The 23,921-nt window shown below is 41.6% G+C and overlaps 1 protein-coding gene across 1 annotated transcript; it reads right to left on the bottom strand.

Moving 5' to 3' along the window:
• Nucleotides 1-20,543: 20,543 nt before the first annotated feature.
• LOC148027830 (Thiamine pyrophosphate dependent pyruvate decarboxylase family protein) lies at nt 20,544-22,800 on the bottom strand. The gene is made up of 2 exons (XM_087689542.1): nt 21,338-22,800; nt 20,544-21,049 (listed from the first exon to the last, which is right to left on the bottom strand). The coding sequence occupies exons 1-2, from the start codon at nt 22,727-22,729 to the stop codon at nt 20,735-20,737; spliced, it is 1,707 nt and encodes a 568-aa protein (XP_087545668.1). The 5' UTR covers nt 22,730-22,800; the 3' UTR covers nt 20,544-20,734.
• Nucleotides 22,801-23,921: the final 1,121 nt, after the last annotated feature.

Raw genomic sequence — 23,921 nt, 5'->3', positions numbered from 1 at the left:
AGGACCAAATGCCTACAAGTTTCAACTCCCTAATAACTTGAAAGTATGTAATGTATTTCATGTTAGTCTATTGAAAGCGTATATTCCTAACCTAGGCCATGTACTTAATGACCAAAAAATTGTGATGCCAAGTCAAGGAGTTATCGAACTTCAACTAGAAAAGATACTTGACATGCAGGAGAAGACTCTAAGAAGAAAAACCCTTAGAGAGTATCTTGTCCAGTGGAAAGACTACCCTGAAGGGAATGCCACTTGGATTGACCAAAAATCACAATGTAACCAATATCCCCAATTTCATTCGAGATGAGGACATCTTGATTCCTTTAAGGGGAAGAGAATGTGATATTTCGACTTATTTTTCAATCTTCCCATCTTCTCACAAATTAGACTTGAAGAATTCTAAACCATTAAATAGAGGAAGTCTCGAGCAAAATATTCCGAGGTTCACAACCTGACACTTTCCAAGTTGATAGGGACTATAGCCATCCTTCACAGAACTTACCACGTGAATGCAAGTCATGGGCAATAAGTCAAAATCAGTCAAATGCATTTAAAATATAGTAAAGCAAAAAACTTTGAAAGTTTAAGCTTTAAAGCTTAAAAGCTTAAGGAAATAAGATGAAAAACAAGGAAACGACAATGAATAGGTCCCCCCTTTAAATTTAAAAAAAAAACGATGCCTCATGCTCCCAAATTTGGAGATCCAGATTGTTGAAGAAAAAGCTTGAATTTTCCTTGCCTGTATTACAATGGATAACTCCAACAATCTCCCCCTCTTCTTAGTTCGAAGCAAGATCATTCGAGAGCCAGGTGAATCAATTATGGCAGCTTTGGCAGCCTCTCTAGACCTAAAAGATCAAATCGCCAACATCAAATTGTATCTTGAACGATTCTAGATTGTTGATATGCCAAGATACCCTCCATACAGAGCTCTTCTTCTCGGCCACAACCATTCTTCTTCAATTTAGCTATAAATACAAGGTATGAGGAGCCGTTGGAGAACAGTCTCTGAGCAAGAGAGGAGAGGCCCTTCTTAGAAGTATAGAGCAAGAGGGAGTGGGGCAAGAGAAGTGCGAGGATGGAAATTCTCATCATGAAGACAAGGAGGATACTCTGCAAGCTCTTGAAATCGAATCCTCCATCCCTTCTACCCTACTTCTGTCAAGATTGTGGGAGAGAAGGAAGGAGTCTCACTTGTAGCTTTCTTACTTGCACAATGGGGGAATACACACACAGGTGGAGGCTGAAAACAATTTTTCTCTTCTTAGTTGTGTAAGCCAAAAAGAACACTCGTACAGAGAAATAGAAGAACCCTATATATGAGTCTCAAACCAAACTCAACTAACTAAGGTGGCATACTAACTGAGCCATGAACTAGAGTAGATAAGGATAGCTATCATCTAGCTATTATTCATGGGCGGTGTACCAATCTCATCTGCAGCTAACAAGTCGGTGACATAAATGCACAACGGTCACCTTGGCATATCATGAGTGGAGCTTGATATCTCAACACTCCCCCTCGAGCTCAATCCCAATTCCTGCACACCAAGCAGGTCTCTGAACTTGCGCAGCTTCTCTGTGCCCAATGCCTTCGTGAATATGTCAGCTACCTGATCCTCTATGCTGACATAAACTAGATCAATAAGACCTAATAAAACCCTCTCCCGCACATAGTGATAATGCACCTCAATGTGCTTTGTTCTAGCATGATAGACTGGGTTATTTGCCAAGTGTATACTGCTCATGTTGTCACAATAAATGACAACTGGCCCATTTGTAGGCTGATGCATATCATAAAGTAGCTTATGCAACCAAGCTACTTCACATGCAGCCATTGCTGCACCCCTGTACTCAGCCTCTGTGCTTGACAAGGCAACTGTAGACTGTTTCTTGCTACTCCAAGTGACTGCAGCACTCCCAAAAGAGAACACATATCCACTGGTAGATTGTCTATCAGAAATACTACCAGCCCAATCAGCATTAGTGTATCCATGCAATTGTATCTGAACCCCAATCTCATAAAATAGTCCATACTGCAATGTGGACTTCACATACCTGAGTATGAGTCTAGCCGTATCCAAATGCGGTTTCCTTGGAGCTTGCATAAACTGACTTACCAATCCAACAGCATAGCTCAAATCTGGCCTGGTAATAGTCATATAAATCAAACTTTCTACTATGCATCTGTACATAGTAGGGTCTTCGAGAAGCTCACCTGTATCTACGCTCAGCTTCAAATTCTGCTCCAAAGGAACTGAAATAGGCTTACAGCTTGTCATCCCATATTTGGACACCATGTCCAATCCATACTGCCTCTGCAAGAGCCGTATCCCACTTAGTGATCTAATCACCTCAATGCCCAAGAGATAACGCAGCTCTCCCAAATCCTTCATCTCAAACTTCTGCTTCAATAGCATTTTCACATGAAGGATATCTTCATCACTATCACCTGTGATAATCAAATCATCAACATAAATGAAAAGCAGCATAATATCTTTCTCTGTGTTTCTCACATAAAGTGAGAAATCTGCCTTGGAAATCTGAAAGCCAATAGTGACAAGATAATGTCCTATCTTGTCAGACCATGCTCTAGGTGCTTGCTTCAAGCCATACAAGGCTTTCTTCAACCTGCAAACAAACTTAGGATGAACAGCATGCACATAACTTGGTGGCTACTCCATATAGACCTCTTCTTGCAAATCACCATGCAAGAAGGCATTCTTTACATCCATCTGATGTAAAGACCATCCCTTTGATGCAGCCATAGCAATGACTACTCTTACGATTGCCATCCTTGCAACCGGGCTAGATGTTTCTTCATAATCAATGCCATATGTTTGTGCATGCCCCTTGACTACTAATCTTGCCTTGTATTTGTTCACAGAACCATCTGCATTGTGCTTCACCTTATAAACCCACTTACAACCAATTGCATTCTTATCTTTAGGCAAAGGTACCAATTCCCATGTAGCATTTTCTTCCAAGGCATCCATTTCTTCATCATGGCTTTCTCCCATTTTTCTTTTCCCATGGCTTGCTCAAAAGAAGTGGGTTCTGGTTCCTGTATCACTTTGACTATATAAGCATAGTGAATGGCTGTAAATCCATCATATTTTAGCCTATCCACAGGATACCTAGCTCTGGTAGACTTGCGCAAAGTAGGCTCACTTCCAGGTACTCTCAAAACATCCCTGGTCTTACTTACTCCAGGTGTAACAACAAAAGGAATACCCAACTCATCATCAATGCTCTGTTCTGAGCCACTGGATTCACCATCCACGTAAGAGTGACCTGCATTCACATCAAACATGGGCTGATCTACATTCTCTTTTTCTTTTCGTGACTAATATCTTGTGATTGTTGCTGTGAATTCTGTGCAGCATTACCATTTTGTGCATCTACATTATCAATCACATTTACTGGCTTATACTAGCTACTCATCTCATAAAAAACAACATCTCTGCTCACTGTAAACTTACGAGTAGAAGGGTTATAGCATCTATACCCAATTTGCTGCAAAGAGTAACCAATAAAGATGCACTTCTTAGCTTTTGGATCCAACTTGGATCTCAACTCATCTGGCACATGAACATAGGCAATGCAACCAAAAATTTTCAAATGAGAAATATCTGGTTTCCTACCAGTATACCTCTCCTCTGGAGTCATGCCACGGTCACAATTTTCAACAAGAGAAGTTATGGAAGTATAAGTGATACCAGAGTCAAGAGTTCCCTTCAAAGTATTTAAGCATCCACATCCCATCTTTGCAATGACTTTGATGGGGTTTATTTTAGAACCTACTCAAAAAATTGATATCAAAATTAACATATGACTTGATGTTGCGCAAATAGATAAGACTACTGACCACACTTTCATAAGAATTTCATTTGTGTAAAAGACAAGAGATATAGACTTTTCACCATCCCTATAAACTAGTATATGAGGCACATCCATTGAATTTTAGGCTTAAAAAGAAATTATCTATCCATTGATGTGATGCTCTAGGGCCTTATTTTAGCCCACGTGATATATTTTTTGACTTAGAAACTTTGTCCTCAAAATGGGGGGCCCTTAGACCTAGTGACTCAACCATGTGCATCTCCTCCTTGAGGTCAACATTCAAGAACATTGACTTAACATCCATTTGGTAAATTTTTCACATTTTATGAGTGACCACCACAAGTATTATGCAAATAATGGTCATCCTAGCAATTAAAGCTAATGATTCTTGAAAATCAAACCTTTGAACTTGCAAAAATTCTATGCAACCAATCTGGCTTTGTACTTTTCTAAGCTTCTATGAGCTTTTTACTTTACCTTCCAAGCCCACTTGGTGCAATGACCTTTCTTTTAATTGGTCTATCCACTTGCCCCCACTTGTCATTCTTCATTATGTTATCATACTTAGCTTGCATGGCTACTCTCCATGTTGGACCTGCAAGTGCTTCTTCATTATGCTATCATATTTAGCTTGCTGCTAGACCTACAAGTTCTTTTGTCAACTGGCTCCTTTAATTCTCTCATAATCTCAGCCACATCATGCAGCTCTTTCCTTACCTCCTCTCTTTACCTCTTCAACTCCTCCTTTTCAAGTTTGAGGCATTTGTTTTCCCTGGAGTTGAAGGTGTACATTTCTTCTAGGGCTATGCGATTATCTCTTTTCTCATCATACAAATCTTTCAAGATTTCCTTTCCATGTCTTTCCTTTAAGGCCTCTTTCAATGCAAAATTTATTCTATTGATGGATTGATGGTCATCACCTTTGTTTTCTCCACCCTGTAGGTTGCAAAGGTGATCTTCTCCTCTAGCTCTACAAAAGTGCGGCCTTTTTCTTCTATGTCATCTTATTGAGCTGTCTTTGAAGCTCTTTTACCAATTCATCGTGATCTTCAGTGTTGCGCATAGCTGAAGGCACTAAGGTAGTTGACACTTCCAAACGAGGTGCCTTTGGCCCTTAATGTGATTCTGTATCTTGTCTGCTTTGCTACTAGCCTCTTTATCCCTACAGGGAGGGGCTCCTTTGCTAAGAGAAAGCACAATTTCTTACATTTTTCTCACTAAGTACTATAGCTAAGCCATGATTTTTCTTTCATTAACCGCCCCTTCAGTAGTTCCTTGTGTTAGGGTGATTGTCGGTGTAGCCATGATTGGTGGGATTGCATGTAGGGGGGCTTTACCCTTGCCTTCCACCATTGGTCTTGGTCCTGCCCCTCCTACTGTTGTGCTTGTGCTAGGCACCTCATCTCATACTGGGCTCATAATTTTCAATTCTTGAGATCAGGAGGGTTTCTCCACTAATCTCCGAATGGCGAGGGCAATCTCCTCCTCCTCCTCCTCCTATTACCTTAGTTGCTCTTCCTCCTCTTCTTGTTTATTCCTATGCTCTTCTTCAAGCCTTTTTGATTCCTCCTCCACCCTCTATAGTTCTATGTTTTCTGCAGAGGTGGACCAAATTCTTCTTATGGGGATTTTAAGAGTGATCTTCCTTCTCCCACCCTGGCTTGACAACTTTGAGCCTTGCTACTCGCAATTGTCCTCTCGCTCGAGGTTCCTTACTGTTTAGTGGGTCAGCTAGCCTCCTTTTCATTAGTAGCTCTTTTTCTTTGTCTTGCTGGTCCTTATGGACTTTGTCCTCCCTCTGTTCTTCTATTGAGTGAAGTAGGCGGGCTTGTTAGGGTGGGGAAGCGATGCTTCCTCTTGGATAGGCAACGGCTCTAGGGTTTCCTCTACTACTTCTCTTCTGCCTCCCCCAAGGCTTCTTGGATTATGGCCATTAGTACTCTTCCAAATCCTATGGTTGAAGCCTTGGAAGTAGGTTTTTTCCTTTCTGAGTCCAGTGTGATAGCCTCTTGCTGCCCTTGGTGTTGTGGCTAGTACCTTTGCCAATGCCTATATTGTCTTCCAAACATAGGCATTCCAATTCACATCATCTAGGGCATTTTCTATAAGGCTCTCCAATAATGATATGCCTATTCTATTCATGAGAGCATTATATCTCTAGCTTGACAAGAGGGTATGGACCATTTTTGCCTGTAGTCAAATGGTAGGGTCAGGAATGTTAGCCAAGCTGATCCAATCATTTGTGTAGACCTTGTTTTTGTCCATTCTCAGCATCCCATAAACATCTCTCTTTGGCCTCTTCTCCAACTTATCTACTAATCCGAGGGTCTTCTCTGCAATTTCTAGACTAAGGGAAACTTCCACCCTTCTAAAAGTCTTTCCTTGCCTAATGATTATTGTCTCATTCCTTTGGGCATCAAAAGTTCTCAGGAATTTTGTAAATTTGCTGTGGTCGATGTCTTGCTCCACCTTCTCTAAGTACTTAGCAAGATTATATCATTCTATAATATATGCAACTACCTCTTCGTATGTCACCGGTCCTTTTAGATTGTGGATGATGCAATATTTTAATTGGTTGAATGCTTGTTTCTCCATGGCTAATCTATACCTTTTGTGCTCCTCTTCCAAGAAGGGGAGCATGTTGGCTTTATCCTATTGACCTACCATTTAGGTTCCTGTCGCCACATAATAGCCCACAATTAGTTCTCTTTAAAGGGAATCTCTTGCACAGAAGATAAAGTGACTAGAAGTATTAGTGCTCGATGATGAAGGATATAACCCAAAAAATGAGAATTCTCACATCAATCAATCCACACATTTTTACACGTACTTCTTCCCTTCAAAATTCAATTCCTATTTTGAGTTTTTATCAATTTTCTACTTTTACCCCCTCCCACTTGAAAATGATGAAAATCCTTCCTAGGATTGTGGGAATCAAGGTATATGGGCATTCAGTGCATGTGTGGTGTGCCTTACTTTTTCAAAAGCAAGTCATAGAACTTGGGGTTATACTCTAGGGGTACATAACGGTCCATATCCTGTGGAAAAATGCCCACTTGCATGATATAAGTTAATACATCAATCAAGCGGTCACTGGAGTTGAGTCGACTTGCAATGTGGAGTTCCTACTCCATTAGGATCCTATCCAAGTATGGGTGGAACATGATATTGTCTTCTAATGGGTGATTCCTAGTTATGGCTAACACTCTAAATGAGATTGGGTCCACATAGATCTAGTCATACTCAAAAGTCTTGATGGCACATCGTTGCTCCACAAGCATTAGTTATGATTTGGTAAACCTCTTGAACCCATGAAATGCGCAAAATATACCACTTCTGTAGGAAATTGGACTCAGATTTGACTAATCATTGGAGTTTACTAAGTTCCTATGGTGGCATGGGAATTTTTCTCTTCTTGTAGGAGATGATTAAGCATTGGCTTAAGGCCTTTTCTCGCAAAATTTCATTGCCAATAATTTCATCTGTAGTAGTGGAGGCCTTAGTAAAATTGAATTTTTATTCTTCCCAAAAACATGGCAAGGAACATACCTCATTTGTTGCTATAGGTCCGTCAAGTCGGCTCGAGCCTAAGTCCAAGTGTTCGTAACTTCTAGTACACAATGTGAAAGTAGAGACTAGTCATTGAATGCACCTTATTAAGTCATCCCCTGTGTCCATGGCCATGTTGGAAACCACTTCAAGGATGGATCATCTTGGCTACAATGTCCTAAGGCATGCTAGGGTGGTTTGGGTTTAGTTGGACTGGACAAGTTAATGCATGGTACTTCCACTTGGGGATTCTCAATGGGTGTGGCAAGCTTGGAGTTTGATTGATGTTGTGTCATCGTGTTTTGCAGTGGCAATCACCTTAGAGTCATTAGGTAGGAGCTCACTCACGAGCGGTTACTTGTAGACTATTGTGAGCTTTGGGTCGATAGACCATTTAGGCACTCAAGGATTGAGCACCCTTCCTTTTGGTTTTTGTCCTCCCCTATTTCAGTTGATAATTCTGGGCCTTGGTTTTTGGGGCATGAGATTGAGTGTTACACATGGCATTGGAGATTTTGAGGACCCACATCAAGATGTTGCCTTCACAGTAGACTTGGGCTCGTGGCAGGGCTTTTGGAACCCAACTTTTTTCAGTCACATGTGAATGATAGGAGCATCAATTCCACCATTTAGGCCTAGAGTTTGAGGCATGAAAACTATGCATTCCCAACAGTTGATGTTTGTGGGATTGTGGTCTATATTGAGGGACCCACTTGAGTGTTTGGGCCGTAGCTTTGGGTGTGGTTTCTAAAGGGTGGTGGTACTTTGCAATGGGCATACATTGTGGTAGACTACCCTCATCCTTAGGGTTGACACTATGTTTTTTGGCTACCAGTGGCACTACAGGCTTTGGGATGATTATGACACCCTTGCCGAAAGCCGTTACTATTCTAACATTACTTATGGCAAGGTGGATGTGCAACGAGTCGTAATTAACATTACAATGAGCTTGTTTTTTGAACACATTCCCTAGAAGTAATGATTCCTTACCAACACTTCCTTGTTAGGAAGCATGTAAAAGATGATGGGTCGGCTCTCAGTCTCAATAGAAACCATTATTTTGCATTTCCCTAAAGAGCGGATAGGACTGCTCCCCAAACTGGCTAAGTTTCGTATTGGTTGGTTGCAATTGGGGTTGACCCATGGTAGTCCAATGTTCATGCATTAAGATATTTGAGTCAACTCCCTCATCAATTAGCCCATCAAGGATGTGTGCCTTGTGGGTGGTTATGATTATTTGCAAGTAGGCTAGTGCTACTACTTCCTCATCCACCTCTTTAAGTTCAATGATGGTTGCAACTCTTATGTTCGTGGATGGTTCTATCATCCGAGGTTCATGAAGTGGATGTGACGGAGGGTAATACTTTTTAATGCGACTTTTGTTGAAAAAACATATGCCCTCTCAATCTAGGGTTTTAAGTTCCACATTCCTCGTTCTACTGATATTGCAAACCTTGAAAGGTCCCAATCCTCCAAACTTCATTTTTTGCTTGTGTTCCTTGACAGAGTACAACAAGACTAAATCTCCTTGCCCAAAGTCTCACTGTTTGACGTATTTTTCAAACAAACTCTTGCGTCATGCCTTTTTACAAATTAGAGCATGGGTTGCAATGAGATGAGTCTCAAATAGATGTTCTAGCTCTACCAACCGATTTGTCCATGCTTATTGGCCCTCCCATATCTCTTGGGCTGCTATTCTCAAGCTTGGAACAAAGAACTCCACTGGTAGAATAGCTTCGATTCCATAGGTCAATCTGAATAAAGTCTGTCCAATGGCTATTTTGTAGGCAATCCTATATGCCCATAAAGTTGCCATGAGCTTGTTGTCCCAATTGTTTGCACGAAGCAGATACTACTTTTGTTAGAATGCTCACCAAGATCTTATTCATGGATTTGGCTTGACCATTGGCTTGAGGATAATATGGTGAGAACTTTCTATGAATCATTAAGAAGGTGGATAATAAGTGAGTGATGACTTCATTGATGAAGTGTGTACCTTAATCACTAATCAACTCTATGGGGCAACCAAACCATGAGATTACATGCTCCCAAAGGAACATGGCCATGTTCTTAGCATCATTTTTGTGAGTTGCTCAAGCTTCTGCCCACTTGGTGAGGTAGTTTGTGATAATAATGATGTACTTGGCTTGAGAGTATTGTGTTACAGGGCTGATTGGACCAAGGAAGTCGATTTCTCACTTTCTTGAATGAGTGGCGCATGATCACCGAGGGTAACTCCATTTTCTCCTTACAAGTAGAGACTTTGGTCCATTAGCACTCATCGCAGTGCTTTACAAACTTAGCTGCATTGCAGAATAGCATTGGCCACCACAATTAAGACCAAATCATCTTGCGTACTACTGTAGTGTCTCCATTGAAATATCATCTAGCAATCCCGTCATATGCTTCCTTGAGCACATCATACATTTTGTATTCGCAGACACATCTCCTTAAGAGTCCATCCTGTCCTAACCGATACAATTGACCTACAATCAATTGATAGGGCTAGGCCTTCAATATTAGTCTTTTTAACCTAGCTTTTTTAATGGGTTGTTCCTACAATCCGCTCTTGAGAATGTGGACTATGTCATCCACCCAATATGGTGTGAGGTTTGCTCTAAACAAATCCCATTCATTCTGGAAATTCTTAAAATATATGCATCTAATATGTCATCACTAATGTATGTCCTACAACTTCTCCTATGGGTATGTGGGACATATGATCTTCATAACTAATAGGACAGGTGCACCAAAAGGAGAACTACTGGGCCTAATGAGTCCTCGGTTCAACAGTTCCTCAACTTGTGTTTGGATTTCTTTTTGTTCAATCTAATTATGTCTATAAGGTGCTTTACATGGTGGTTAAGAACCTAGGAATTAAATCTATTTTATGGTCTTCAGGACGTGTAGATAGTAAACCAGGTGGTAAATCAGTAGGAAAACAATCTTTAAATTATGAAAGAAATTGTGCATGTCTAAGATGCATCTTATTTTCCTTAGCTTCAATTTCATTCACCCATAGTAAATATGATTTACTAACTTTTCTCAATGCAAGTTTAGTCTATGTGTGACTAAGTAGTGGAAAATTATCAAGGGTGTGCAATCCATGCAATGTGATTTGGTTTCCGTTAAAATGAATTTTCATGGTATGTGTGGAATAATCTATATCAGTGTTATATTTGTGACACCAAGGCATTCCTTAAATAATATCACTAGCTTGCAAAGGCACAACCAAGAAATTTTTATGCTCAACATAATCACCGATTTTAATCTCTAAATCATTCACTTCTTGTATACCATTGTATCTAGTGCCTAAGAATATAGTCTTTATGTGATAATGAGTTGGAACAATAGATAAATTCAGTTTTTTTACCAACTTTGTGAAAATAAAATCATGCATGCTTTCATCATCATGCAAGACAATCTTTTATTGACCATGCACAAAACATTTCATTGTTAATAACGAATGAGAATTTGGCATACCTGGTAAAGTATCTAAAGCATCGTCGATATCATTATCATCTTCAGTGAAGTCTGGCATATCTTCATAGTCCTCATCAGTTACTCCTAAGTGATTGATTTGAGCAGCTTGCTTCTTGGACTGACATTTCGCCTGGCTAATGACACTTGTAGCAAACCATAAGCTTTGCTTTGGAGACATTGTTGGTAAGGGCTCGAAGTTTGGGTATATTGGGATTTGACTAGAGGGAAGACTTAGGGTTTGAATTAGCAGTTGATGGTAAAGTAAGAGGTCGAAGAAGGAGCAAAGCGATTTTGATTGAATTTTTGGAAATTAAAATTGAATTGCTTTGTACCAAAGTTACCATTAATCGAAAATTATTGTGCTCGATTTTCTCGTCCACGAATTTTATCCTCCGCATCATGCGCTAAACAAATCGAATCCTCCAAAGTCTTTGCTTAAACATATTCACTTTTGCATAAAAGTGACAAAGCAAACCAAACATGTGCTTGCACTTGTGGGTTGCCTCAAGAACATCTTCAAGCATCCGAAGTTGAAGTAATGTACTCCAGAAATGCTCATTGTAATTGCGGGATGAATTCACGATCTCTTTGTTGCAGGAGGTCCCACTATTTGATGGCTTTCTCACGGAATTGAGACGGAATGAAATTCTACAAAATTTTCTTTTGAAAGGCTTCCCAAGTAGAGGGACAATCAATACTCTTGCGGACAACGGTCCACCATAATGATGCTCTATCTACTAAATGGTTAGTGATGCATTTAAGTTTATCTTTTTCAGCATGTTACTCTTCATGAAAATAGTCGTCAAACTGACTAGTGAAAGTAAGAACAATTTTTCCATCACGTTGCCCATTAAAAGTGTAAATTTTAATATTTATTTTACTTATCTTGACCTCTTTCCTAAGAGCCTATGCATCGAGCATCGCATCAATAGTTCATCGAATGACATCTTCAAGTTGTGCTTTGTCTTGCTTGACAATGGATTGTTAAAATCTTCACTCTTCTTGAAGCCGCATCATGATTAGATCCAATTTCTGTTCCATAGTCGGCTCTGGCAAATCGCCTTCGCCCATAAAATCATCCATGTTATGATCTGACATCCTGGTTTTGATTGAAGATCCATCACTCGTCCTCGAGTCACGTGTGAATAAGACCACCACGAACTTGCTTTGTTTATTAATATGCCTTTGCTTTTACGATCTTTTTTTTTTGGGTACGGTAATTGAAAACAGTCTTTTTCCAAGCAAAATAGTATTCTACATAGACTGCGCGTGACAGTCTACTTACTATAAATTCGTTCAACCAAGTTGCAGGTGGGAACAAGGGCTTACCAAGGCTTCAAAACCGGTTCGGGAGTACCACAATATGAACACCTTCTATGTAAAGTGTTGGTAGTTAAGCTTTAAGCTTAAGTTAGGCTTTAATTACTAATAGCTTAAGCTTTTAAAAAGCTTAAGTAAGTGGATGAAATTCGCACAGATTGATGGTATGCTTTTGATGGAGTCGTCACCAGCGAGTACATGCCAAAGTACTAGTGTGAGGAGTTAGAGCTTAAGCTCTCTAAAATTTACAATAGCTTAGTATTACCATTAACATCGATTGCTCCTCTGTGAAAAACAACGACTTGTAAAAGAGACTTCTTGAGTGGTCCTTCGCCTGCTGCGAGAGGTCCTTTGTGATCAGAGGGTACAGCAGGGGGTCCTTCGTGATCAATCCTTTAGGACTCTGAAAGGTTTGACCTTCATCCCATTTGCTAGAGTGACATTGAGCTGTGCGGTTTCCACCAATGGATTTCCCCAAGCTTGCAAAATTGCATGACTAAGTACACTAACCCATGCTCCGATATCTACTATCCCCTTTCACGTAGTAAGGCAACAACAGACAAGATTGCATGCATCTCAGTGCCCTCCCAAAAGGCATTCACTTGTGGGGACTTAGACATTAGATTCAGTGTTAGGCTCGGTATATGTGTCACAGCATTGGGGAAGTCTTGCGGTTTATGTTCATTATTGTGTTCTACCCATCACTTCAATTCTTACCAAAGTGTAGAGATTTGATTAAGTAATTCTACCAACAACAATGTCATAGGACTTGTTATTAGTGTGGTTAGCAATTTTCCATCTGTATTTCCCTCCTCAGCTTCATGGGCTCCCTGCCAATGCTCTTGAGCTATCTACCTAGTCGTGGCCTAGTTATGCTTCCTTTATCCATTCCTTGACCTTATCCACAACGGTTAGCTGTTGGTTGGGGTCAGGGTACTCTCCAACCTTAGCACTTCCCTTCTCTCTTATCCTATGAGAAAATGTTTCTGCTTTAGCATCAGTGGCCTATTTTCCTTTTATTAACGTGGTCTCACTCTCTGGTTTGAGGGTTATTTTTGCATTGGTCCTCTTTTTTCTCCTTTGACGTCCCTTCTTCCCTATAAAGAATGCATCCAGGTTGCTGGGTCCACGTACCAATCTGAGCAATCAACAAATTTATGGGGAGCAATCAATGCTAATTTATGCTCTGGATGGCCACACATCCAACATATTATGGGCTCCTGGTTCTGAGCTCCTCCTAGGCCTCTACCTCTCCCTTTGCCTAAGGCCATGACCGACACACATCTATAGTCCATCAATATGGGATTACCCTCTTCATCATCATAAGAGACATAAGGGTTCAAGTAAGAATCTTCCTCCAGTGATTCCTCCACAAAGTGCACTGGAGCATCGCTTGGGAGATGGGTCACAATAGGTCTTGGCGGTCTAGGGGTTCTCGTTGGGTTGATGTCTATGGATTGATGTCTATCCTTGGAGCGGCTGGCTTGAATCATTAGGTGTGGGTGGAGCCAAAGGGACTCCCCTTCCAAAGTATGGTTGCTTGATTCCTCGATAGGATGGTTGAGAGTAAGGTTGCTAGTAAGGCAATCGTCTAGCAACTGGTAGTGCATGGTGTCATGCTCTAATCTTCTACAATTGTCACAAAGCCTTGATCTAGGATCGAAACTTTCACATGGCAAGTGGTTCCCTCCATAGTGCACACACTGAACGTTAGGTTATACTGGCCTTTGTATTGACTCTTGCAATCTGACCAGCTCTGATTTTAGGTCAGCTATAGCTTGGGTCTAGTCAACACTTTTTCCTTTTTCTTGTTCACCAAGGGCTACTCGCTCGCTTGTTGTTGTAGTTCTGTCAGAGTTCCTAAATGCCTTGCTTCCTTGCTGTGTAGCTCAAGAGCTTCTCTTCTTGAGCAAGTCATCTACCCGTATGGCCTTCTTAAAGACTCTTGCAAGCACATCCCTTTGCATACTCAAGTTACTCGCTAGGGCCTTATAGAGTACTTCATTGTGAATCCCGTTAATGAACACGGTAGAGACCGCTCTCTCATTGTGTTGCTCAGCTGTTTGTAGGTATCCTCTTATAGAAACTCCTCACATGTGTGATATAGTCTTGTATGTCCTCTTTGTCTTTTTGGCTGACATTCATCAGCTTAACAATGAGGTTGTTAGAGTATCCTGTCTCCCACAAATCCCTTGATGAAGAGATCCTTCAACTGAGTGAAGTTATTGCATTCAGCATGGTCTAGGCTAGAAAATCAAGTCCGTCCCTTGTCTCCAAAGCAAAGATTGAATACTTGTGCTCATTGAGCGGGGTCCATGAGATTGTTAGCCTTGCATACTTGCTCAAATTGCTTGACGAAACTATAGGGGTCATTGCCTACCTAGTATTTATCAAGTTGCTTTTGCAACTATGGGTATTTTTGTTTGGCTCCTAGTATTTGGGGTAACTCCCAACCCAGCTAGCAATGATGCCGCCAAGGCTACCCCACTTTGCTCAACGTTGGTATTTTCAAGCAATATTTTTGTGAGTAGCTCACTCACTGTAAGGTCAGCTTCTAGGGCTCTCTCCCTATAGGTGGTGCCTCCCATTTTGTTCCTATCTGAGCTGGCTAGGATCCTATGAACCTCGTTGAGCTCTCTGTCATGACCCAACCTCTAAGCCCTTTACTTCTAGCTATAACTTGCAATGTGCTCCAATGCTATCCTTGCCAATCTTCTCTCCTCAACGTCGGCTATGATATCGACTACTGGTCTTCCATGGTGCGCTATCCTGGTCTACTGGTCCTACTATGTAACAAGTCGCTAGATGTTGTTCGAGTACTCTTCCACATTAAGGTCAAGGTCAAGGTTGAGATTGTTCTCATTCAAGCTGGTGCCTACCATAGTGGTTGCCTCCTAACCCACTAGTGCTTCTATGAGGTCAACTATGTTGGCTAAAGTTATATCCCTAATCTTGGCTAGTCTTTCCTTCCCTCAGTGGTATGATGGATGTGTCTCCTCTAGGTCTTTGTTACTGGTGTCTTGGATCACTCGTCTAATTTTCAAGGTTGTACTCTTACTAGCGGATTTGTTTTTATCTTAATCTCCCTTAGTGTGCTCCTTGTTAATTCAACAGTTTGCAAATGTACAACCCTTACATGCTAGCAGTGTGACACAATGTGCGATGTGCGAAATTAGGCTTTTCAACTTTCACATGTGCTTAAATGTCTACAATGCCGAGTGTAACCTTTGATGAAGCCAACTACACCCAATCAGTTTCCTACCATTGCTGCTTTTGGAGGGGGTTTTGCTTACTCCTAACTGTTGAAATTGGATCCTCCATGGGCCATGTCAGGTGGTCTAACGGTCATTTAGCCAAGTGAATCAACTTAGGTCTCTATCCAAGATAGTGGCCAATGGTCAGTTCTTTCACCCTTCTCCCCCCCCAGACTACTAGGTCAATGTTTTTGAGTGCAACACTTCTATGGTTTCACCTACTCATCTGAATTTCAAACTGGTTGTTGGTCAACTAGAAGTAGGCCCTAACAAGTTTCTAAGTGGTAAAAAAGAGAGTCAAAAATAGGGTTCTGTACAACTCGTCCAAGTCCCAGACTTGATCGTTTGAGCCGTAGATTAGACTGTCCAAGTGGGCTCCTCAAGGTATATGGCTATCTAAGTGATCAAACTCAGCCATTCTCATGTAGTGGATGGTAAATAGAACTCTAACGATTAGCAATCACAAGACCATCGAGAAGTGAAATACATTGGTGGCATTGAACATTTATTTTTTCTATTGGTAAGAGGCGAAATTCTTTCCTCATGTAGTAGTATGCCATGGAAAATAACTTTATGGTATGAAAAGATACATAAGATATTTGCCATTTTTTTATCCCCATATATGACGACACCATGCGCTCAAAGGTATAACAACAAAAAATGTCATGTGAGCCACATCTCAAAATGTCATCTTATAACTCGCAGTTTCCCACTACATGCTCTACTAGTGAAGAGGTTGGGCCAAAGTATTCATATTTTTGAATGTGCCAAATTGCAAGCAAAGTGTAGACTACTTCTATGCTTTTCTTCGAGGCCCAAGATTAAGTCATTTGAGGCCCGAGTTTGGTCTGAGTCCAAGTGAATCAACTAAATGTCTTGGACATCCGAGCCAAGACTCGACCGACCGAGGCTTGCAGCACCGTCCAAGTGGCATCTAAAAACATGCCAAATGGCACAAATATCCACTTAAATGACTTGACACTCACTATCCAATGCACCCAGGGTTCTAGAGCAATGCAACAATCAACAAGGATTCAGAGCATACCTGGAAGGGCTAAATGTGTCAATGGCAAAGATCGTAGGTGTTGTTGCCTATAGACCTGTCACTCTGTGTCTCTCTCTCAATCTCACTAAGTGCAAATGAGTTATCTCTTTCCCTTTTTCATATTTTGTGTTCTCTCTTTCTCCCCTCACACACTGTTTTCCTTCTTGCACATAACAAATCTATTTCCTTTCTTCCCCTGTTCCCCTGTTTCCTAGTTATCCTAAGAGTTATCTTTTTCTTCTTTCTCCTTATTTCCCAAACCTTAATGTCTCAAATCTAATCAAAATACACATCTCCTATTCTAACCAATGCACAGAAGGCTTTCTAAATCTAAACTAACCCACTAAAGAGATCGAATGGCCTTCGACTCCCTTGCTTCCTACCCAAAACCAAGTGCCATTTCAGATATGAACTCTTATTTTGTCACTTGATTTGGAGTGCACAAGCACTCAAGCTTGAATCTCTTTGTCTTGGCAATGGAACTAAAATATCGCTGCCCTCACGGGCAAACCACCAGGACCCATGAACCGCTTATTGATTCAAGCACTTCAAGCCGAGAGCTATGGCTACCTCTCACATAGCCACACACTCTTCCACACACCAATGTAGTGAGCTTACCTTCGAATTTAATCAAGTACCTCCTCCCATAAATCCGCCGATGGCTCTATGATTCAAGATACACCCTCAAGCAAGCTCCATCTCCAAGCTCCGAGCTTCAACCTTTATAGCTACACATGCAAGAAGAGGAAAGAGAAGGAGAAGATGAAGAGAGGAGAATAAGAGCTTCTCCAGGATCCCTCATTCCCTCACACACACTCTCTCCCTCTCTCACACTCCCTCTCTCATGCACAAGAAGGAAGCAAGAGCAAGAAGCAAGAAGTAAGACGAGAGCAAGTTTGGCCACACACAAGAATGAGCTTCTTCATTCATTTCTTGACTTTTATGAATGCCCTTATCCCTTTGGGTGGCCATTCCTCCTTTTTGGTCCGGTCTTTGTCCCTTCCTCTAGTCTCTTTTCTTCTTCTTATTAGTGTAGACCTCAACCCATGCCTCTCATTCTTTACAATTTGCACAAGAGAGAACACAACACTCTTTTACAAAATGAATTACAATGCGCCTGGCACTTTTCTTGCTAGCATATTATGGTATGCTTATTATTGTATGCTTCCTTTTACATTCGAGGCTTTTTCTTGCACTTCATATTTTTGTCTAAGTGTGCCTTTCTCTTCCAACTTTCCCTCGTCTTGGGACTGTCTTCCATTTCTGATTTTTCAGCTTTTCTGTCTCTTGGACTTCCAAAGGTATAACAAAGGATGCTTTGTTTTTTGGTAATTTTGAAACTTCAGATCTAGAAGACATACCTCAGTGTTTGTACAATTCTCTCTTGGGTAGATTGTCTATGACCTCATATAAAATTGAGTTTGCAACTAATGAAAGACACTCTTGCTTGTTGCCTTGAGAAGAGGCTTTGGTCTACAATGTGAGATTGGAAGCTCTTAAACTTGGGAGGGACAAGATAAACTAGGTCAATCTATTCTTAGTTAGGGGCTCTATTATCACAAGCATCAAGTAGATAAAAAATATTGATATATAGAGCCTAGAAATGAAGCCAAGATGCCCTCAAGAGATAATGATTAAGAATACCTCAAGGGTAGTAAATGTGTCTGCAAGCTAGGAATACAATTTTACAATTCTACACATATGGCCTTGTCAACCAACATTATTGCAATACGGACTTGACCATGTTCTACCTTTAGAATCAAAAGCTATGCAAAAATGAAAGTAGGGGAACTTTTTCTCTAGGGCAAGGGTTTTACCTTGAGGGAGGAATTTAATACCTCTAAGGCTAGTATTTTAAGATAAAGATAGAATTTGGTAATTTTGCCTACACGGGCTTGCTCATCACTAGCATGCCAATTGTTTTACGTACAAACTTCACCATATCTTGATTAATGAGCTAAAAGTTACACCAATTTTTGAGTGCCTGAATCTTTACATTGAGAGCAGGACTCAATAGCCTGAGAAGCTCCTAGATGCTATTGGTTTGCCTGGAATCTAGGATACCTCATAGTGAATGGTCATGTTATCGCCTTGAGTAAGAAAAACTTCTTCATGCTACAATGTAGGGTTTAACACAGCTCTCCAAGCAAGATGTCTTGTCATCAAGGTGTTATTCAAAAAGGGCCAAGGTATTAGGGTTTTGAGGCTATACAATTGGCCTTCTATCAACTCAAATTTTGGATAGCTCTTGATTACTCCTCTAATAAGATAGAAGTATATGAATCTCCCCTTTCATACTCTAGAACACCCTCAAGGCTTGGAAATTCCCCAATAGGTAAGGTATTTCTCCAAATGGGGAAAATGGGGCCTCATTTTGGGGAAACTTCAAGGACAAGTTTTGTGTTTCCTTTCCTAGCGCTGCTTTAGATATGAGATCAAATCAACTTGATGCAAGCAAGATTCCCTCTACTTTGTAAAAACTACCCTCAGGATATTCTTGGGGATTCGTTAAAGTAAGTTATTCTTCTAGGAGGTCCAAACCAAGCCTTTAAATGCTATCAATCAAAACAAGGTGAATACAAAACTCTAGGTCAAGCATAGAAGCAATGGACAAGTCCAAGGCCTCTAATTTGCCTCTAGATGTTACAAATTAGCCCTTGCAACACAACAAGCCTAGTGCCAAGGACTAGTCCCAATGTAAAGAGTGTTTGCAAGGTCTTTGACCAAAGATGTCAAGGGATTTGGAAATGCAAGGATCAATTCCCCTCTTAAGAGGTATTCTTAGAATTACATGAGCCAAGTAAGCTGTTCTCAATACTAGGTCCAAAATGTGGTCACATTGTTTGATACATGCTAGAGACATTGTCTTGAGACTAGATGAGGTTTCAGCATCACATGGGTGTTTTCAACACAGTCCTTATGCACTGTATGCATTCTTGAGATATTCCCTAAAAATTTCCCTAAGGGGTAAGGTATTAAGTCTTTCTACTAATCATAATAGATTTTCAAGCTTGCAATTGCCAATACCAAAGTGGTTGGGTTGTGCTACAATGAACGTAAAAATGAATTCATTGGCATTGATGAGGGCCAGGTAAAAGGTTTAAAGCTCGACAAACTAGGTAAAAGAATCAAGCAAGTGCTTATACAACGTGCCTAAAAACTTCCATTGTGCTTATAAAATTGATCTGGTGACATGCCACTCTATAGACCAAATTATCAGTCAAAGTGTACCAAGTCTCTCCTCTTGCGGGCCTTCAAAGTAACATTGTTGCAGTAACCACAAACCAAGAACCTTTCCAGACACTTCAAGAATCTTGTTGTAAATACCCTGAAAATGCAAATTCAGTAGCAGCAACCCTGCCACTCAGACCTTGACACTGGGAAGGCACCTGTATCAAAATTTAGACAAATACACAGCAATGCACAGTGACCAGGGTGGCAATAAGATCATGCAGTTAGTTGGAAACGTACACTGCATTTGTGCTGTTCAGTCATCTCTCCTACACATTTGCTACATGAGTTGAGCAGTAACACCTAAAAAATATGCTTTTTTTCACTACTGCCATGCAAGCAGACGCTATTCTATCCAACAGGGTGACTCACCATCTTGTCAGTCAACTGCTGCTGAAACTGCCAAATGCTGCCTGTTGGACCTTCCTGACCTGTCAGACTCATAAGCTGCCAGATGGCAGTCCCACTCAGTCTCATCTAACAATCAACAAACTGCTTGCAACATGCCATTTGAGTAATGTCTCACATGTTGGGTTCCTATCGGCTGTCCACACACCCTAACTTAGTCCGCATGTTGACATTTTATGCAGGTGTGTTCGTTTTGTTTGTAGGTGGGTCACACCATCATCTGTGTCCTGTATTTTTTTGCATGTAGATCAGTTACACCATCATCTTGAAATGCTCTAATTAAGCCCCTTTCCTTCAAAGCTTGCTAGTACAACCACTCTGATTATTACACTTTGTTTGTTCTCTCTTGGCATGAGAATGACTGTTGGAAAGAACTTCTAAGAAAGCATCAGTTTTATTCAGATAGCAACCAGTTTATAAAAGGCAATCTATTTTATAGCAGATCACCTGATTAATGTTGCTACAGTATCAGATATACCTTTAAAGAAGGCTTTCCAACACTCAGGATTTACACAATATTTCAAGAGCTGAAGGCCACAAAGATGTGTTTGACTGAATACTCCTCTGGTCACCCAGAACAGGTGCCACTTCGTGAGAATATGCACTAGTTCCTATGGTGCATTCTACCACTTTCAGACCCTGCATATGGGTCTATAATAACATTAATCAGACATGGCTGTTTAGACATGAAGGACTCTTTTAAAGCATGCTGCAACTCTTCAGGTGTTGCTGCACAATAGCCCTTGCCCCCAAATGCCTCCATCAGAACCTCATACCGAGCATTGGGAACAAAAGATGTTGGTGCAGGATCAGACTTGTGAACACCAACTATTTCCTCTGTTCTTCTTCTATCTCCTCCATATACACCACCATTATTGAAGATAATCACCACGATAGGAAAGCCATATCGAACCATAGTCTGATAAAGTTCCAAAAGAGTAAAACATATAAGCAAATCAGGAATTTGCAAGACAATTTTACATGGATAACACAGGGGATGAATATTTTATTTCCAAATCTAGCACTAGAGTGACATGGAATGCTTGAAATGCACTCCACAACAGTATTTACTCATTAAGCAGGATATGGACACGTGCACTAAGAAGTGAAACATAAAATCAAAAACATGCACCATGCCCTCCCTTGCTCCCTCTAAGTGTGTGTGCATGCATGTGGGGATATGTGTGCACTTGCTGCACACCATTACCTCAACTTCAAGACCACTAAAGCCAAATGCAGAATCTCCTTCAACTGCAACCACAAGCCGCCCCGGACAGTGTGCAGCCGCAGCTATAGCATATCCCATACCAACACCCATCGTACCCCATGTGCCAGCATCAAGACGTGTTCTTGGTTCTGTCTGTGGTAACACAGATCGGCCAATGTCCATTGTATTTGCACCCTCTGAAACAAGTATAGGTGAGGGTGATCCCAATTCAGCTAGTGCATCTTTGATTATTCTTAATGGAGCTAAGAAGTTGAAAGGCACCACATCCTTGCTTAAAGACTCCTGCATCCTCTCACTATTCTTGGTTGCCTTTTCTCTGATAGCCTCAAGCCAGGGGTGACTATCACCAAGGGCAAAGGGATCATCCTTTATCTCTGCATTTAGCTGTTGTAGAACTATTCTTGCATCACCCAAAAGCCCAACAGCTGGTTTACGAAGCTCAATTTCCTCTCTTGATATGTTCACCAAGATAAATTTCACATCCTTAGACCATTTAGGGGGCTCTCCAAAGTGCAGTATCCAGTTCAGTCTAGCACCCACAACAAGAGCAACATCGCACTGCCCTATGGCAAGTGACCTTGCAGCAGCAGCACAAAGAGGATGTGCATCGGAAATGAGCCCTTTTCCCATGGGTGTAGGCAGGAAGGGGATGCGAGTGATCTTGAGAAGTTCATGGAGTGGACCCTCTGCACGGGCAAACGCAGCTCCTTTCCCAAAGACGATCAAGGGTTTCTTTGCACCCTTAAGTAAAGAAACGGCTTTGTTGATATCTTCTGTTGGAGCCTCAAGCTCTCGGAGCTTACCAGGCCTCTCCCATGGAGGCACGTACATCTGCACGCACTCGAGGAGCTTTTCGGCCTCCTCATCAGACACACTCTCATGGAGCACATCAGAAGGAAGATCAATGTACACAGCGCCTGGAGAGCCCTGTACGGCAGCCGCAATGGCTGCAGATATGATCCGAGGGATGTCGCTGATTCCCTTAGCTTGAGCAGAGAACTTGACAAAGGGTTTGACAGCTTCCAGCTGATCCAGCTCCTGGAAGTCCCCTTTGCCCTGATCCGCCTGCGAGGACGAGCCCGAGATCATGATGACAGGCCAGCAGTTGATGGTGGCATGGCTGAGGCCGGCGAGGCCATGGACGCAACCGGGGCCGGAGACAGTGAGGAAGACGCCGGGCTTGCCGGTCAGGTATCCGGCGGCGCCAGCAGCGTAGCCTGCAGGCTGCTCGTTGTGGAAGGCGATGAAGCGGACGCCCTCTCGGATGGCGCAGTTGGCGAGGGAGGTGACAGGGATGCCGACGACGCCATACATGTGGTCGATGCCGGCCTTGGCCAAGGCACGAGCCACGAGAAGGTTCCCGTCCACCATGGCCGTACACACTCAGACGAACCAAGAAAAATTCTTTAGGAGGGAGGAAGAAATGCAGGTAGATAGTGCAAGTCTTTACTGCAAGGAGGGAGATAATAGAAGAGAATACCATTTTGTGCTCCCACGTGGAAAGTGAGCCAGCTAGGCAGGATCCATTTTGTGCTCCCACGTGGAAAGTGAGCCAGCTAGGCAGGATCCAACGTGGCAAGACCTCGTATGGTAAAGGGGCCACAAGAGGGCCACAAGAGCTTTGCACTGTTAGGTCAAATAGCCAATAAAGGGGCCCTCTCCCATAATCTTTTCGCACTATTCACGCTAGACACTCCCCAAGCATAGGTGTAGGGTCCCTATCGAGTGTGGTTGTGCAATATCCCCCTGCCCCCCTAACCACACATAAACTATGTCTTCATAGAAAGGATGGATGCTTTTTTTAAACTAGGTTGACATGTGCAGCTCAATAAAGGAGTTTGAAGCTCTATATGTAGTTCTTGCATGTTTGTTATGTAGTAGTTTTACTGATGGTGTTTAGACATGTGTCGTGTTTTGAAGCGAAGTACGTTTGTAGATAAATTTTTGCGTTTTTTAAATACATGGAGGATGTCAAAAGGAGAATGAAAATGCATATGTAGTTCGAGTCACTAATTGTGATTCTGAACGCTCACATTTCTTTTGGTCATAGGCACCATGGCCAAGTGGGAATAAAAACGAAAACACTGCATTTTCCAAGGTGATATCTAGGCAGGGTGAGGTTCTTGCAAGCAAGCCATCCGTCCTAAATGTCATTGTTCTTTCAACAAGACAGTTATTATTCCGTAATATGATGTATGCGAACTCATGCTGATCGGCTCTTTGGAATCCATGTCGCCAGCTTGGCTTGACTACATTTTCGAGCAAACTGTAACATCTTTCATTCTCGTGATCTACTTCGAGCATTGGGTCGAATTGAGAGTTTTCACCATGATGGAGCTCTATAATCCTTTCGATGGATCGCATGTTGAGGATGCAAAGCCATGTCCTTGGACGTGGATGTTCTGCTATAGCCATGTACTTCTGGATTAGTGGATTATGTAGCATGTTGAAAGTAAACACATCCTCAATGGCTATATAAGTATCATAATGAACACTGATATGCTAAGTGTAGATATGCAGACGTATCTAACCAGGTAGTCCATCATCAATGTGTGCATGTGTT

This window comes from Lygodium microphyllum, chromosome 12, assembly GCF_053477565.2.
Source record: "Lygodium microphyllum isolate KBCC chromosome 12, Lygodium_microphyllum_v1.1.10, whole genome shotgun sequence".
NCBI classification, from domain to species: Eukaryota; Viridiplantae; Streptophyta; class Polypodiopsida; order Schizaeales; family Lygodiaceae; genus Lygodium; species Lygodium microphyllum.
This window is presented reverse-complemented; position numbering and strand designations above follow the sequence as displayed.